This window comes from Athene noctua, chromosome 2 (assembly GCF_965140245.1).
Source record: "Athene noctua chromosome 2, bAthNoc1.hap1.1, whole genome shotgun sequence".
In the NCBI taxonomy this organism is placed as follows: domain Eukaryota; kingdom Metazoa; phylum Chordata; class Aves; order Strigiformes; family Strigidae; genus Athene; species Athene noctua.
In genome coordinates, this window is record NC_134038.1 from 43,613,297 (window position 1) to 43,630,704 (window position 17,408).

At 54.7% G+C, this 17,408-nt stretch overlaps 2 protein-coding genes across 2 annotated transcripts; both read right to left on the reverse strand.

Moving 5' to 3' along the window:
- Positions 1-2,473: 2,473 nt before the first annotated feature.
- On the reverse strand, positions 2,474-4,322 carry SOX17 (SRY-box transcription factor 17). Its single transcript, XM_074897723.1, has 2 exons — positions 3,971-4,322; positions 2,474-3,724 (listed from the first exon to the last, which is right to left on the reverse strand). The coding sequence occupies exons 1-2, from the start codon at positions 4,257-4,259 to the stop codon at positions 2,805-2,807; spliced, it is 1,209 nt and encodes a 402-aa protein (XP_074753824.1). The 5' UTR covers positions 4,260-4,322; the 3' UTR covers positions 2,474-2,804.
- Positions 4,323-11,142: 6,820 nt separating this feature from the next.
- On the reverse strand, positions 11,143-13,061 carry LOC141956870 (transcription factor Sox-17-alpha-like). The gene is made up of 2 exons (XM_074897724.1): positions 12,706-13,061; positions 11,143-12,524 (listed from the first exon to the last, which is right to left on the reverse strand). The coding sequence occupies exons 1-2, from the start codon at positions 12,992-12,994 to the stop codon at positions 11,587-11,589; spliced, it is 1,227 nt and encodes a 408-aa protein (XP_074753825.1). The 5' UTR covers positions 12,995-13,061; the 3' UTR covers positions 11,143-11,586.
- Between the last annotated feature and the right edge of the window lie 4,347 nt (positions 13,062-17,408).

The following is a 17,408-nucleotide window of genomic DNA, read 5'->3' on the forward strand; positions in this document are numbered from 1 at the left end:
AAAGCTGCCGAAGTTCTACAACTGAAACTCTAAACCAGAAACTATTAACTCTAAAAAGCACGAGGACCACTAGACATGAAGTGTGAAGCAGGAAGGCAGGTGAAACAGCTCACGAAGATGGAGCTACCTCATGGGCTAACAGCAGACACCAACAGTGGGAGGAGAGAGAAAGGAATAGAGAGAGAAAGGAATAGAGATAAGGGATTGCAATGAGGTAGGAAAGAGGGCACAGTTGGGACAGGAACAGAATCAGGAGATACCAAGGAGCAGGGGTGAAGATAAAGAGAGTGAGGAACTATGAACAGGAAAGAAAAAGGGGTTAAAAAAGCCAAGCAATTAAGGAAAGGGACAGAATATGGGTAGATTTCAGACAAATGGAAAAAGCATGTTATTTTGATAATGCAAAGATGCTATACAAAACAGATAGGAGTGTTCAGGCTGTTATGTAAAAGGAAAACTGCTAATGTGAGCAACACAAAGAACATAAACTAGGCAAAGAATACAGTAAAAGGAGACTATAACAAAAGGAAAGGTACAGAAAAGATGGAGGCAAAGCAAGCGTTGTCATTCCAGAAATGGGAATTGAACCAATTATTCCACAGCCCCAGCACTGTTTTGTTGTCCTGCACTATTATCTCAAAATCCACTGACAATATTTGTTCCTCAGTCTTCACTTTGTGGCTGGTCAAAATACAGGCTCACACAGCAGGAGAGGATAAAAGCTGTTATTTGATGAGGCATTCCTCAGTGGCTGCTTCATTTCATGCAGATGATAGACGAAGTTCTAGGACGAAATCAATATTAGAAAGCAGGCAGCAAATGAAAGGACCAACAAGAAGAGATCAAATGAGGTGGGAAAATGGTCACCTCAAGGTTAAGGCAATTTAACGATACTTTGGAGAATTGCATCCTGTAAATACCACAGTCACAAAGTTCTATGTAACATATTTCCTTTGAGACTGATTGCATTGCACCAGTCTCTCATTTCACCAAGGAATCAGTTTGGGATGATGTGCAGAAGCACTGAGCTCTCATAACTGCAACTGAAGGCAAACTCGACTTGAGAAGGAAAAAGTGCTTTAGGTGCTATAATTATAGAGCATTTTGGTTTCAATCCTCATGTATCATTTCTGTGTAAACTATGGATTGTGTTGGGAGTTCCACAGAAAATGCGTGCATCATTTACAATTAATGCCTATATCACAATATTACTTGCTAAAGGTTAGAGCTGCTCTGGTAAACTTAATTCTTGAAGTTCTTTGATTTCTTAATCTTCAGGATCTCCTAAATCAAACTTACTTTCCTTACTTAAACTGGAGGATTTTTTTTTTTTTTCAAATTTTATAACGTAATTCAGCTAGGTACTGTGGCTATATAATACAACTGTATTACAGAACAAATGAGTGTTAGGACATCTGTAACAAATGAATATAAAAAGAAAAATTCGTATTATTTCAATATACCTAAACATCTATTCAGAGTGTATCTAATGTTTGTCTTTGCTGTTCTTTTGGGTTTTTCAGAATGACATTTGTGCAATGGCATGAGCAAGAGCTAAAATCATAGGTTTTAGCAGTCTGTAACTGAAGGAATACAAGTAGCACGATGGGCATCACTAGTGCTGGTCATCTAGGAGCCACAACTGGACTAATCCAACCTGTTCAACTACAAAGTTTTCACTGTTATACTGACCTATAATTGTAACATGTTCAGTGTTTCCTTCCAGACAAATACATGATAATAAAATGTCTATGTTGTTCCTAAGACACTCACACATATGCAGTCTTATTTCCTACCTTGCACAGCTGGCTCTATGTACATAACAGGTGTGCAGAAAATGTTCATTATCATTTAATTTTTATAAAACCAATTATGAATTGTACAAATGGAATTTTTGCAGGACTTATTCATCCAGGACTCGGGTCAGAGAATTTAGTGCAAGATAAAGTACTTGTACCTAAAAATATTTATTACAAATGCCACTGATATCATATTTGAACTGTCATTTGCAAATTAAAACATTTTAAATTTTCTACAACTCTTGTAGGTTTACCCCAGCCACTGTCTTCAGAAGAGATATCAGAAGTACTGTTAGCTTTGTGCTTACCTGACAGCATTATGATGAGAATGAGATGTATTTAGTTGCATTCCTGCAATGGCAGAAATGTCCCAGAGCAGTACAGCTGAACATGCTGAAACACCCTACAAAGAACGCAGTTAGTCACATGTTCTGTACTCCAAGAGACAGAGCACAGCACAGGTCTAACCATTCAGCTATGTAACAGGAACATAGCCACACCTGAGAACAAAACTCTTTGGTCCTGGAGACCATTTTAGAGCCATTGCCTTGGTGAAAGAAAGCGCCCGACAGTATCTCCATTCCCTTTACTCCACCTTAGGACATGGCTGATTTAACCGTAGATTAGTGTCCCTTAAGGGCCACATGGCCAAGAAGAATGACAGAAACGGCTGTACATGAATTTATTTTCCTGAAATACAAAAAAAAAAAAGGGGGGGGGGGGTAAATATAGTTAAAACAGCTAATGAAAACATGTTCTGGGCAAACAAGTAACAGTGCTGATGTTGCAAGAATAACGGTAATTTTGGACCTGGACGTAAAAAAGATGTAAACGTGCTGGCACACCAGTCGAAAACCAGTTTGAACCGTGCTTTCACTATGGACGACAATAGCATCTTTCTGCCCGGATGGGGTTAGCGAAACTCTCGCCAGAAGAATCAAATAAATTACATAAATAGGAGCGGGGCCGCGGGCCGCCGTGCCAGTCCAGTCCGCGGCGAGTCCCTCACACGCCGGGGTAGCCGCAGTAGTAGACGGCGCTGCTGGCGTCCGACACGGCCGAGGAGACGGGCCCCGCGCCCTCGGGCGCCGGCAGCCCGGCGGCGTCGTGGCCCGCGAAGGGCAGCCCCAGCTCGGGCTTGCAGGCGAAGCGCAGGTACTGCTCGAACTCGGTGCGGTCCACCTCGCCCAGCAGCTCCTCCTGCGGCAAGTGCTCCAGCGGCTCCCGGCACGACGCCGCCTCGGGCGGCGGCGACGGCTGCCCCACCGCCCCGGGCGGCAGCGGCGGGCCGCGCCCCGGGCCCGGCGGCTGGCACGCCTGCCCGTAGTAGGCGTGCAGCGGCGCCGGGCAGCCCAGCAGCCCCTGCAAGGAGCCGCCCGGGCCCAGCGCCTCGCCCGGCGGCAGGTGCCGGCGCAGCGCCGCGCCCGCCGGGCTCTCGGCCGCCGCCGCCGCCGCCGGGTGCGGGTACTCGGCCGCCGCCGGGTGCGGGGCGTAGCCGTAGGGCACCAGCGCGCACTCCTCCTGCAGCCCCGCCGCCAAGAACGGCGCCTCGCCCTCCGCCGCGTCCAGCGGCGACGGGTCCGGCGTCGGCAGGCTGTAGCCCTCGAAGGCGGCGCTCAGCGGCGGACAGTCCCGGTAGTGGCCCCCCGCCGCCGCGTAGCCCTGCTCGGCGTAGGGCAGGCCCAGGCCCTCCACGCACATCCTGCCGCCGCCGCCGGCCTCGCTGCCCAGCCCGGGCCCCGCCGCCTCCGCCAGGCCGTGCTGCAGGAAGCCGCTCTCCACCCGCTTCAGGCGCTTCACCTGCTTCCGCCGCCGCGGCCGGTACTTGTAGTTGGGGTGGTCCTGCATGTGCTGCACCCGCAGCCGCTCCGCCTCCTCCACGAACGGACGCTTCTCCGCCAGCGACAGCGCCTTCCACGATTTCCCTGCGCCCACGAGCACCGTCAGACCCACCGGCCGCCCACCGACGCCCGGCCCCGCCAGCGCCGCCGCGCCCGCCCGCGGCCCGGCCCCCGAGCGCCGCCCGCCGGCACCCCCGGCACCCCGGGACCCCGCGCGCCCGCCCGCGGCCCGGCCCTCGAGTGCCGCCCGCCGGCACCCCCGGCACGCCGGGGCAACCCCGCTCCCCGCCGCTGCCGCCCGGCCCTCGAGCCCCTCCCGCCCGCGCTCACCCAGCATCTTGCTGAGCTCGGCGTTGTGCAGGTCCGGGTTCTGCTGCGCCAGCCGCTTGCGCTCGTCCTTCGCCCACACCATGAAGGCGTTCATGGGCCGCCGGATCCGCGCCTCGCTCTTGCTGCGCCCGCCCGCCGCCCCCGACGGCGCCGCCTCGCTCTTTGCCTTGGCCTCGCCCAGCGACTCTGCCCAGGGGCAGGGGCCCACGGCCGGCATCATGATGGGCAGCGAGCACCGCCCCTGCGCCTGGTCCTCGCTGCTGGCGTAGCCCGCATCGGGGCTGCTCATCTCGGGACGGGACGCGCCGCCAAGGCCGAGCGCTGCAGCGGGGCCGCGGGACAGGACGGGACGGACGCCGAGACCCCGCTCGCTGCTGCCGGCTGCCGCCGCCCGGCCCTATTTGAGCTGCGGAGCGGCCAATGGGGCGGCGGGGGCGGGCGGGGGCGGCGGCGGCTCCCGCGGGGGCGCGGGGCGGCCCCGGGGCTCGTCCCGGCGCGGCACCTGCGCAGGTCGCGGTGCCCGGCGCGGCTCCCGCTCCCCCTCCTGCTCCCCCCACAACCGGCTGCCCCGAGGTGACGGCGCGGATATGCTTCGGTGCATCCGCGCTCTCAGCCGCGGCGGCGTTAGCACCGCGCACGGCGAGAGGGCTCCTTCCCTCTGGCCGCCACTGCCGCCGCTCCACCGGACACTCTCTCGCCCTCCCCCCTCCGTGCTGTGCCTCCTTAGCACGGGGGTTCCGATAAATCACGGCCTGTTCAAACTTCGGCCGACCCTCGCTTCACCGGAGATAGTGAGGAAGGCCGTGCAGACAATACTGTTTGGTTTTCCTAAAAAGGTCTTTCGGGTTTTTTTTCGCGGATTATTCGTATAACTGTCCGTCTGCCGTCAGGGCAGAAATGGGACATTCTCCTCACCTGTCATACTCTTCCATTTTAAGCTGTCTAGTGTGTGATCGCATTTTCAATTGTACCAATAACCCTGTTTTTCCTTGAGTTCCTCGGAAGGTATTTTATTAGTGCCCTATTTCATGCAGGATGAATGCGTTGAAAAACTGCCCATAACGGAGCAGACGCGCGATCCGCAGCCCTGGCATGACCCGTCGTGTCTTTGTTGGACCCTTTCCTCACGCAGCGTTACCGTGCGAGCTGAAAACATTTGCGCCTTTGTTTGGCAAACAGAGATGACAGCTTCCTACTTAAATAAAACCGGTCGTGAGGCTACGGGAGGGGCAATACTGAGTAAGTGGTACCCTCGGTAATTCTATTGAAGATAATGCCTTTTTTTCCTCCGATAAGGCGGGCTTTTGGGTGTCAGCCGCTCCCAGCCGGGCGGGCGGCGGGGCGGGACGTGCTCCCGCCGGGGCGGGCCGGGGACTCCCGGGCGGGAGCGGGGAGGGGGAGCACCCCCGGCAACTCCCTGCCCTCGGGGAACCCCGTGTCTTCCCTCCAGCGACCGACACGGGAATTATTTAAGGCATCGTACGATTTCCTGACCAGTACCTCTGCGTCCGTGTTTCGCTTGGAGTCGGAACTGAATAATTTTGTGTTCGTTCTTAGGAAAGACCAGCGCTGACGTGGGTTTAACCCTTCATCTTCCACATGGAGTGTGGGACCCCAAAAAGCGAATGCAAATACCTGCAGGCTGGGAAAGGGGCGGGGGGGGGGGGCGGAATATGTACTCCAGGAACGATCAAGCGGCCATTTAAGGATAATGATGATGATGGTGATGTCAACCTAAATTGGACAGCAATCCATTCCGACAGAAATTAGGTCAATATATTTACATTTAAACCCCTTAAACTGCAGGAAAGAATGGTTTCTCTGCTCTAGTTTTAACACGCGCGCACACAGAGGATCGCTTGTATTCTTTAGACAGTTATTTAAAATTTCCCCGGTATCAAAACAGGCAGCTGCCCCCTTCCCTGTTGCCACTGGGGAGCCGATTTTGAGGGAAAAAAATGCCATCCTCAAGGAGGGGGCCGGGGGTCAGGCCCTGTCCCACAATCTCCTCACTGCTTTTAGTGGGCTGCCCTGGAGCCCGGCGCCGCATCGCCGCTCTCCGGGACACTGCGCGGCGGCCGCGTCCCTTCGTGTCACCCCTTGGTGCCCGCCACCGCCGCCTCCCCGCCAGCGGGACGGAGAGGCCAACCGCGGGGCTTTGTCGCCAGGAGGCTGCCGGGCGAGCGCTGCCGGCGGCGGGCGGCCCCGCGGGTCCTCCACCACCCCGCGGGGAGGCACCGCCTCGTCCCAGCGCCGTTATCCCGGGAGTTTCCCGCTGTCCCTGGCCGGAGCGCGCTGGCGAGCCGGGTGCGGGGTATTTATCTGGGCGGGAGACACGCGATCTCCCGAGCGTGCTGCGGGTTTTCTTCGGCAGACACGACACGGGGCGGCCGGATCCCGCAGCGGCGCGAATCGCCTCACGCAGTTGACCCGCGGCAGGTGACAGCCTGAGAGCGGGAGTTTACAGGGCTTGGGCCACAAAGCGGCTCCACCCGTCACCGCCGCCCTCGGCAGCTCCCCCGAGCGCCAGCGATTCCCGAGGGCCAGCAAGAGGGATTCGGCTGCTCCGGGAAGGGACGTTAGGAGGGGCGGCAAACACATCGCAGCCTGCTCCAAGGAAGGGTGGCTTGGAAACGAATTTCAGAAATAACAGCAGCATGTGATTCCACCCGGGCTTTGGCCTCGGGACGCCACTCGCGCCCGTGGGACGCTGCTGTCCGGGGTGAGAACAGACCTCCAGTGGGGGCCGGCAGCAGCGGGGGCCGGGCGGCTCCGCAGCCCCCAAATCGGGCAGGGGAAACAAAACCTCACCCTTTTCCTACACGGGTGCCAACGCATTCATAACCTGTCGTTTCACAGCGTAGAAACTGCTTCTTCCCGATGACAATCATTTTCTTTTTCATTTTTTCTTCAGAAGGTGTGGGCTTTGAGGCTTTTTTTTTTTTTTTTTTTTTTTTTTTTTCCCAGCCCGGTGAATAAAAGCGAGGATGGATTCGGCAGCACCCGAACTAGAGATAAGTCACTCAGATGTCCACGGGAACCAGAGGAGTTACACAGCATTTGCTCTGGAGCAGGATTCACATCTTAGCTGAAATCTCTTTATGCCACGGGCCTCCTGGGGGCTCCCGAGTCAGTCATTCAGGGTAAAATACTCTATCTTAACGGGAGTAACTTGGCGGGAGGGACTATGACCCTCTTAAACGGTATCATCGTTACTAGCTGGTCTCAGTTGCAGAGGCCAGACCTCCACGTGGATGCCCGTTGGGGTAACCAAAGTGGCCTCTGCTCCAGTGTGACTTGTGTTCTGGCTGCTTCCTCCCCACCAAGTGACTTCACCAGCCACTTGGTGGCATTCAGCCAGGGGAACCAAATTCCTGGCCTCGATTTCCTGCTGCTTGCCCAAAGCCTTTGCCCACGGCCCAAGTTGGGCAAAGCCTGATAGTTCTTGGGGGGGGAGGGGGGCTGGGGAGGGGGGAGCTGTAAGGCTGTGACCACCTCACAACTGGAGGCTGTGGTGAGCCATGTGTGATGAGGCCAGGGCAAGACTGGGTTGGCCTCTGTTTTTTGCCACCAAGGCTCCACTGCTTGTTGCAGCCCAATAGGCATTGAGCAGTGGGGACACATGTCATAGGAGACCTTGACCAGGAATGAAGGGCAGGCCAAACAGTTGACAGCTGGTGACTGCCAGCTATGACACCAGTGCGAATCTATTCATCCAACAACTCATGGCATGTCACATATGTCGGTGAAAGACCATCAGTTACTGATTCTGGCAACCAATTACAGATGTGCCCATAGGTGGACGGGCCACCTTTGCTTAACACAGGAAAGAAGCGTATATAAATCGTATGTGTTTGATAAACAGCAAGAAGCAGCAGCCTGTGAGAAGACTTGGGCAATCAGTGCTCTGTGTTGGATGCAGAGACAGTGGCCATATTGTCAACCACACAGAAGGTGAAAGAAACTGTCCTCATTTTGCAGATGGGAAGCTGAAACAGGACGACTGAGCTCTGATCTTGCGGGCATTTAATTGGTTAACACAATAATTGTCTGTTTAACGTTAAGCAGATGTAGGTATGTAAGTACTGTATCTCACAGACCTGTCCATAAGACCCATCACTTGGTGCAGCCAGAGAGGGTCAGGCCCTTCAGGCCCCGACATACACTAATATCCAAATGAAACACCCCAGGAGGTGCTCACACCGCTTTTCGGTCCCACTTGAATTGCAGGGCAATTGCAACCGAATTTGGCAGTGGGTCTGGAGAGAGCAAAGCCCTGAGGACTGTGGGAGACTCACAGCAGTGAGGCCCCAGCCATGCAGCTGGCTCTCATGGCGGGCTGCAGGCAGGGCCACGGGTGGGGGATCCGATATACATAAGGAAGAGAGGGGAAAGGGAAAGGGAAAGGGAAAGGGAAAGGGAAAGGGAAAGGGAAAGGGAAAGGGAAAGGGAAAGGGAAAGGGAAAGGGAAAGGGAAAGGGAAAGGGAAAGGGAAAGGGACCTCCTGCACTTGCAGTGCGACACCCACATGAAGAGTCTGGCTGTGTTAGGAAAAATCGAGATCCGACTATGGACCTCTTGAAACATGACGAACTGGTAAGAGAAGGATAAAAAGAAAAGGGCCAAATATCTTCAGGGCACAAGTGGCCTGCATGAGCTGCAGAGAGCCCTCACCCTCCCTGTGGGAAGGGGCCTGAAGGCACTGCCCTGCTAATGTCGGTCTTTACCTGGAGAGCCGCTGTTCTGGCAAGGTTAGGGGGGCGTTTAAAGATGTCGCCCTGTCTTTTTGGTTTACTTTTTGGAGTAACCCAGACTTGCCAATAGCCGAGTGGATGTGGTTTCCAGAGAGGGAGCTGCCCCGGGTGCAGTGCCGGGGGGGTGGCAGTGCCAGACCCGGCTCTGCCCGAAGGGTACGGCCGAGGAAAGAGACCAAGAGGCACCTCGGGCCGTGGCACATCCCTGCAGCCGAGGCAGGCAGCCTCCGCTTCCACCGCCTGACCACCAGATCTGTGCCACGGAAATCACCTGACAAAGATAATTAACAAGTTTTGGGGTCCTTCTTTTAATACCCAGTTATCATGGGCACTCACGGGATGTGAGGAAGGTTTAACTTTTTCAAAAGGGCTACAAGACAGATTTGGGTGTACATCATTTAGAATCAGAAAGCCGAGACATGAGAGCAGGGCTTGGACAGAGCTTCAGAAAATTTTGCTCCCAGTGTATTTATTGGCAGTGCATAAACCTGCCACGTTTTGGACATGTTAAAGAAAGTTCAGACAGTTCTAAAAAAAGTTACACATCTGGTTACATACAGGAAAATAACGTTCCTTTGATCTGAGTCTGCAAAAACTCTGGGCAAAGGGTTGTTGTTAAGATCTGCCTATACAACATCACCACACAGTTTGACACCCAGGACTGCTATGCTGGCCAACCCTTCTCCCAAAACCTATATGTTTATTTAACAGAGTTTATTGTCAATCACTTCCTGTATTACAAAAAATAAGTAGGTTTTCAACCTTCGTCATGAACCCGCTTACAGTTTCAAGTTCACTTCGGCTTTCAACTGTCGGACACGTTGTGGTGAAGGAGAGCCGAGAAAAGCCTGCACCTAAATGAAAGATGACAAGAAATTGTAGCAAACTCATAAAAAGTACAGTAATGAGTTATTTCCAAAATCAGCCAAAGTGATTTTCCCCCAGAAAGCCGTGATCGTCTGTGAAAACAGCAACACGAACTTAATTTAATCCTGTAGGTTAAAGCCGTATAATAAAAAGAAAAACTCAACCGATACAAACCCCTCATTTCTCATGCATTGTTTCCTTACTGGGTTTACGTGTCTATGCTTCAGAAGATGTAATACATTTTTCCAAATCGAAGTACCAAGAAGACATCTGATGTCCTTGTCCTGACATACCATCTCATTCAGGAATACATCATTTTTCTCGTGTGCATGTGGAAGAGGAGTGAAGAGAGTGGCAGGGTGGGTATTTTAGGTACACCTCTGAGACTCGAAGGCTGTGTGAAAAGTAAAACGTGAGGATTACGAAACCAGAGGGTAGAGCATTTTACCGAATACTAAGGGTTTGAATGCATTTTAATTCAAGACTCGCTAATAGTATCCAATCGCGCAGACAATTTTGGCCAGCGACGTTATGCTCGAAACTCACTGCCCGAGGCAGTTTGCATCTGGAGCTGTACAGGCTGTTTTATCCTTCGCCGGTAGAAACATAAGCCCCCTTAAATGTAATTTGAAAATGCACCCAATTTAATTTCCCGTCCGCATGGAAGACAGGTTAATCAGCGGGCAAGTCTGCCACTTCGGGCCCCATCCCCTCCTTCCCAGGGCTCAGTTTCCCAGCTCTATCTTGGGAAGCAAACGACTCAGACGACTGTTACCTCCTCCCCCCGATTTAAGTAATAAACATAATGAATTTATCAGTCCCACCCCCCCAGCTAGACTCAGTCCTAACATCGAAATTAAACCACCTTTTTTTCCACGGAAGTTCAACAACATATTTGTCAGTCACACAATATTTCTATCTATAGTCGCGATGACGTAGCATAAGGAATTTCTTTAGGAAAGAAAGGTAAGATTCTGCCACGTAGGGTTGAGGGTGCCGCTGTGGTTGGGTGCCCGAGGGGGCTGCTCCCGGCCGGCCGGCCTCCCCCTTTAGAGGACCGTGGTGAAGTTTTTCACCTACTTTAAACCCTGATTTAGTGCTCTTGTTCTCGGCAGCGCAGATCTGCGATCCTCCACTGTCAGCCCCTTCCCCAGTGCAGCAAGGCCAGCCTCTGGGACATGAAAGACATTCTCCCCGGGGAAGGTGCTTCATCTAGGGCTGGTCCAGCCGTTGCAGCAGGGCGCTAGGCCTAATGTCATCCGATGTGTCCACGATCACATTAAAACCATACCCAAACCCCAAACTACTTTGGTAAGAGCTGTCTTACAGTCTTTCACTATTCAAACAGAAAAATAGATCGCTTAAAAAAAAAAAAAGTAGTCAGATATATCAATCGACCCTCTAAGAAATCACAAATACAGATTAAAAAAAAAAAAAAAAAAAGAACAGCGTGGAGCAGACAGTTTCTGAAATCTTAAAGTTTTGTTTATAATTCGAGGAAGAGGTAGGAAGATTATGTCTACAGAAGAAGTGTTAGGACCTAAGACTTAGTGCAAGTGACATTAGTAAAAGCAGTTTAAAACCCAATAATAAGCGGTTAAAAAGGATGATAACATCTCTTCGAGGGGATATCAGCGACCAGTTTTATTATTTTCCCTTTATTTGTAAAAGTGCAAAATTATTCTGTACAAATCCGACATATAAAAACCAGCACTCTGTACAACATTACAAAAGCATATGGATCTCGACCAAGATCTCAGAAACTGTATTCCACGGGCATAACTAGCATCTCGATTCCTCAGCAGGAACAGTTTTACACGTCACTGTCGGACAGCGACGGCCAGACCTGCACCCCCAGACGGCGAGGCAGCGCGTCGCCTTTTAAACCTCGAGCAGGTCACGAATACCCTGTGTCAGTTCTCAAGATTCAAATAAATTACATAAATAGGAGCGGGGCCGCGGGCCGCCGTGCCAGTCCAGTCCGCGGCGAGTCCCTCACACGCCGGGGTAGCCGCAGTAGTAGACGGCGCTGCTGGCGTCCGACACGGCCGAGGAGACGGGCCCCGCGCCCTCGGGCGCCGGCAGCCCGGCGGCGTCGTGGCCCGCGAAGGGCAGCCCCAGCTCAGGCTTGCAGGCGAAGCGCAGGTACTGCTCGAACTCGGTGCGGTCCACCTCGCCCAGCAGCTCCTCCTGCGGCAAGTGCTCCAGCGGCTCCCGGCACGACGCCGCCTCGGGCGGCGGCGACGGCTGCCCCACCGCCCCGGGCGGCAGCGGCGGCGGCAGCGGCGGGCCGCGCCCCGGGCCCGGCGGCTGGCACGCCTGCCCGTAGTAGGCGTGCAGCGGCGCCGGGCAGCCCAGCAGCCCCTGCAAGGAGCCGCCCGGGCCCAGCGCCTCGCCCGGCGGCAGGTGCCGGCGCAGCGCCGCGCCCGCCGGGCTCTCGGCCGCCGCCGCCGCCGCCGGGTGCGGGTACTCGGCCGCCGCCGGGTGCGGGGCGTAGCCGTAGGGCACCAGCGCGCACTCCTCCTGCAGCCCCGCCGCCAAGAACGGCGCCTCGCCCTCCGCCGCGTCCAGCGGCGACGGGTCCGGCGTCGGCAGGCTGTAGCCCTCGAAGGCGGCGCTCAGCGGCGGACAGTCCCGGTAGTGGCCCCCCGCCGCCGCCGCCGCGTAGCCCTGCTCGGCGTAGGGCAGGCCCAGGCCCTCCACGCACATCCTGCCGCCGCCGCCGGCCTCGCTGCCCAGCCCGGGCCCCGCCGCCTCCGCCAGGCCGTGCTGCAGGAAGCCGCTCTCCACCCGCTTCAGGCGCTTCACCTGCTTCCGCCGCCGCGGCCGGTACTTGTAGTTGGGGTGGTCCTGCATGTGCTGCACCCGCAGCCGCTCCGCCTCCTCCACGAACGGACGCTTCTCCGCCAGCGACAGCGCCTTCCACGATTTCCCTGCGCCCACGAGCACCGTCAGACCCACCGGCCGCCCACCGACGCCCGGCCCCGCCAGCGCCGCCGCGCCCGCCCGCGGCCCGGCCCTCGAGTGCCGCCCGCCGGCACCCCCGGCACCCCGGGGCAACCCCGCTCCCCGCCGCTGCCGCCCGGCCCTCGAGCCCCTCCCGCCCGCGCTCACCCAGCATCTTGCTGAGCTCGGCGTTGTGCAGGTCCGGGTTCTGCTGCGCCAGCCGCTTGCGCTCGTCCTTCGCCCACACCATGAAGGCGTTCATGGGCCGCCGGATCCGCGCCTCGCTCTTGCTGCGCCCGCCCGCCGCCCCCGACGGCGCCGCCTCGCTCTTTGCCTTGGCCTCGCCCAGCGACTCTGCCCAGGGGCAGGGGCCCACGGCCGGCATCATGATGGGCAGCGAGCACCGCCCCTGCGCCTGGTCCTCGCTGCTGGCGTAGCCCGCATCGGGGCTGCTCATCTCGGGACGGGACGCGCCGCCAAGGCCGAGCGCTGCAGCGGGGCCGCGGGACAGGACGGGACGGACGCCGGGACCCCACTCGCTGCTGCCGGCTGCCGCCGCCCGGCCCTATTTGAGCTGCGGAGCGGCCAATGGGGCGGCGGGGGCGGGCGGGGGCGGCGGCGGCTCCCGCGGGGGCGCGGGGCGGCCCCGGGGCTCGTCCCGGCGCGGCACCTGCGCAGGTCGCGGTGCCCGGCGCGGCTCCCGCTGCCCCGCCCCTCGGGACCGGGGGGCGGGGCAGCGGAACAGGCGGCGCGGTTGGAAGCGGCCCTCGGGCTGCGGCCCCGCTTCTCGCACCGGCGGCAGAGAGCGGCCCAGCGAGCGGGCAAACACCCGGCGGGCACCGGCCCGGCCGGGGAGGGACAACCCTGACCGCGGGGACGCGGAAGAGGTGGAAGGGACAGATTTTTTCCAGCCACACCGAGCCACCCCGGAACGTCCGCAGAGACACAAGGGGCTGCTGTTGTAGGCACATTTGGGCAGTGACTGGGGGAAGGATAAACCAAGCCATCATCTGTACCACACCCTTCAGCCTCCTGCCTTCCCCTGCTGCCTCTGCGTGTCTTGCCTCGTAACCGCATGCAAGATGGAAACAGCGTGGGACAGTAGGACACTGAATCCACAGCAAAGCCTATGGAACATGTCCTATCCCGCTTTTTCCTACTTCGTAGAAAAGCTATTCAGTATTTGCCAAAGGCTCAGATATTTATTGTAGGTAGGGTAATTTGCCTTAAATAGTAGTAGGGATGGCTTGCTGCATTGCCTCCTCCAGCATTTCTCCGATTTTCCTGAACAAATAAACTGTAAATACAAACACGTTTGTAAAGACTCCGTCGCTTCAGAATAAACACAAATTCCAACTCGCTACCATTTATGTTCTCTTTTGGCATACAAACTAACGTAAGATACGGCATTTTCACGGGCGCTCTGATTAATATTTGCATTGTTGTGTGGTGCTATTAAATGCATCAATGCTTATTTGAGAAACCGCTGAGCTTTAAACTGAAGATCAAAGAGGTTTATTTGGTTAAGGACACCTTTGTTTGGGTAGCCACTTCGGTCAAATAAACCAATATTGTAAGAATTCTCGCTGAAATTAAATGAATGAAGCCAGCGTCACCATTAACTTAGTCTAACACTGAATTTCCTGTTTCGTGCTATGTAAAACCTGCTCCTTTACACTTGACAGCCAGTAGATATTCTAAACAGAAGAAAAACGCAGTGGCGAGCGGTAGCTGCCCGGGACTAACACGGGGGAGGATAATTCTCGAGACACTTCTGCATTCGTCCTTCTACTCCCCTCTGTTTGTTCGAGATTATAAACAAGCGATATATTTCCCGACTAATGGATATCCTGTATTTATCCCTGTCACGAGGAATCGAAATCATTATCAAAAGACTAGTATCTGCCTAAAACCAAACAAAAATAAGGGTCTAGATAGGTTTTGGTTTGTTGTTTTGGTTTGGTTTGTTTCGTTTGGGGTTTTTTTTTGGTTTGGGATGTTTTGTTTTTGTTTGGTTTTTTTTTCCATTCAAACACACGCTCCAGTCCAACACACCGAGAGGGAGAGATTCAAACCTCTCTGCTTTTCTTCCTCATATCAGATGCTGTAAAAAGCAGCGGAGATGAAAACAATGTTCCTACACATGTGTATGTGTAAATTGATCGCATATTAGTGTATAATAACACCGACGATCACCGGGACACAAGCAGCTTGCAAAATCGACCCTCATCACAGAACTGGCGATACTAACCAGGAAAGCTCGTTCGGAATTAACTGCTTTTTCTCTCGTTTTTAGTCCAGCGCCTTTGGGACACTACCTTAGGGCGGACCTTTTCAAGGTTGGTGTGTGCCAGTGACTTTAGTTTTACTGCTGAGGTTGTACCATTGCCCGCCCCGACGTGCTGGGACCCAGAGCCCTTAATCCCAGGCCAGCTGCCCGGGGATGGGTCACGCACCGAAGCATGGCCGGTACCCAGAGAAAAACCTGAATTAAACAGGCTCCGAATCGTGCTTGGAGCAAACTCACGCAGGAGGAAAGTGTGCCCATTTTTTCCCTTCAGAGAACAGAATACTTTGCCGAGGGGGCAAAGCGAGATGACTTCCAGGCAAAACAAAACCCATGGAGGCAGCTCTGTGCTGCCCTAACGAAGACGGTCCGTTTCTATCGACTCCCAGATCAGTTCCCGGCTCACGCAGTGTCACTGACTCGGACAAAACTGACCGCCTGGGAGTTTAACGTGTGGTGGAGAGTATTGCCTTTTCTACGAGCTGCTCTTGTTAAAACCGAAACTGTTCCTTTTACTCTTTTAGCAGAATTCTATTAGGAGAAACGTTTTCGTGAGCCGAGGGAACAAATCCTGCCAGAGCTTGCACTGAAAAAGTTCAGCTAGTGGAGGGACTGCTTACAAATACGCATTACAGCAATTCTGGGGATGTCACTTCCATCAGAAAAGAAAACGTTTTTCTATATAATGAACATGAGGTAATAAACTAAGCAAACTGCCGCTGACTTTGTTTGGGAGATTTGTGCAAACTGTTTCTACAGCTCATTGATCTGGGATCAAAGAAAGAGAGGTGTGTTTTGAATCTAAGCCGAGAAAGTAAAAGCTCCCTGGTTTGTACAGAAAATGTTGGCAGTTTGTGACCCTTTCGGTGCCCCTGGCGTCATAAATAGATTATCTCACCTCTTTTCTCGCTTTCTGTTTTGACTGTTTAGGTATTTTTGAATTGCAACTTTAAAACACAAGGCACGGCACTGACTCTGACTCAAGTTGCCCTCTCTGCTTACACCTCACCTCCCTGAAGCCTTTAGCAAAGAGCTTCTGACGCTCCTGAAACCTTCGTGGTCGCACGACTCCTGGGGTCATTCGTTAACTTTCCCAACCTAACAATGCCGCCGAGAGTTCATCCTTCTGATTTATTGACCTTTTAAACCCGCCGGTGCGGAGCGCGGGGGCGCGGAGCGGGGATCCTCCGGCGAGAGATGTGTTTCTATTTCAGGTCCATTACAGAGCGCGGTGTTGGAAGTGGTGCTCCCAGCGTTATCAGAGCCGACCACAAATGCCACATGAAAAGCAGCAAACATCCGGAGGGTTTCCTGCAAATCGAGCAGTTTCTCAAGACAAGAGCCCTTTTTTTTTTTTTTTTTTTTCTCCTTTTAAAAACGTGTATTTAAGGGCAACACGCTTTGCCTCTTTAAAACAGTTCAAAACCACTAAATGAAAGCAACCCAGCATGACAACGCTGCATAGGACAAGAAATCTCCCCGAATGAAGACTTTTCGGGACTTTGCGTTAGGAAAGCGCGAGGATCGCAGAGGCACTGGTCAGGAATGACCCACTATTGAATAGAAAAACAAACAAACAAACAAAACAAAACACCCCCCCCACACACACACACACCCCCAACCAAAAAAATTGAAAAATGTCCCTTTCAGAAACTCTAACTATCCAAACAGTGTTACCTATTTTACAGCAAAGTAATAGTCCCCAACATTTTAAAAGTCCGTCGGTTTAATCTGCAAATTGCTTTCTAACAAACTCACACAAACACCCAAACCCGCAGAAAATTTGCTGCTCGTAACTGCCTGCAGCCCCAGAGCGGAGCCGCCGCAGTGGAAACACGTAGCTCCGCGCTGGGCTCCGCAGTTGCGGGGGGACAGAGCATCGGCTGGGGGACCAGCACGGCCCCGCACAGCAGGTTGCCCGCACAGGGGGCTGCCCGCAGATGAAGTTGCCCGCACATCAGGCTGCCCGCAGCCCTGCGCGGCGGGTTTGGGGGTGTTTAAGCAACAGCGTCCCCGCATTTTAGTACTGAATTGTGTCCGGCGGGGGGAGCGGGACGTGCGGGACTCCCACTCCAAGGTAAGGGCATTTTCGCCTCCCGGTGGACACGAGTGGGGTGTCGCCCCGTCCCATCCGTCCGCACCCCCCCCCCCTCGCCGAGCCCCCCTCTCCGGCAGCACGCTGGGGGCGAGGCGGGCGCTGGCAGCGCCGCGCAGGCGGCAGCGCGGCCCCGGCCCCCGGGCCTGTCCCTCAGGATGCCCCTTCCCCCGACGGGCTTCCCCGGGGGGACGCCCCCCCCACTTTCCTGCAGCCCTCTCTGAAGGACCTGAGGCGCAGGGGAGAGCCTCCACCGCGCCTTCTCCTAGGAAGGGGTTAACTCTGCCGCCAACGGGACTGCTTGGGCTTGGCTTTAAGGCGGCTGTAACGCCTTCCCTACCCCTGTTTGAAGGCATAAATCAAAGGTAGGGGAATCGACGGGAAATGACATCTTTAACTGACAGGAGTGCTGCGTACTTCTGGACTATCTATTTCAGATAGATAATACGTGGACCCAAACAAATTCCAATAAAGTCAACGGCAAACGCT

Coding starts and splice junctions, on each gene's coding strand:
- SOX17 (XM_074897723.1), bottom strand. CDS start 4,259: ATGAGCAGCCCCGATGCGGGCTACGCCAGCAGCGAGGACCAGGCGCAG. Junction 3,725..3,970: donor CGAGCTCAGCAAGATGCTGG/GTGAGCGCGGGC, acceptor TCGTGGGCGCAG/GGAAATCGTGGAAGGCGCTG.
- LOC141956870 (XM_074897724.1), bottom strand. CDS start 12,994: ATGAGCAGCCCCGATGCGGGCTACGCCAGCAGCGAGGACCAGGCGCAG. Junction 12,525..12,705: donor CGAGCTCAGCAAGATGCTGG/GTGAGCGCGGGC, acceptor TCGTGGGCGCAG/GGAAATCGTGGAAGGCGCTG.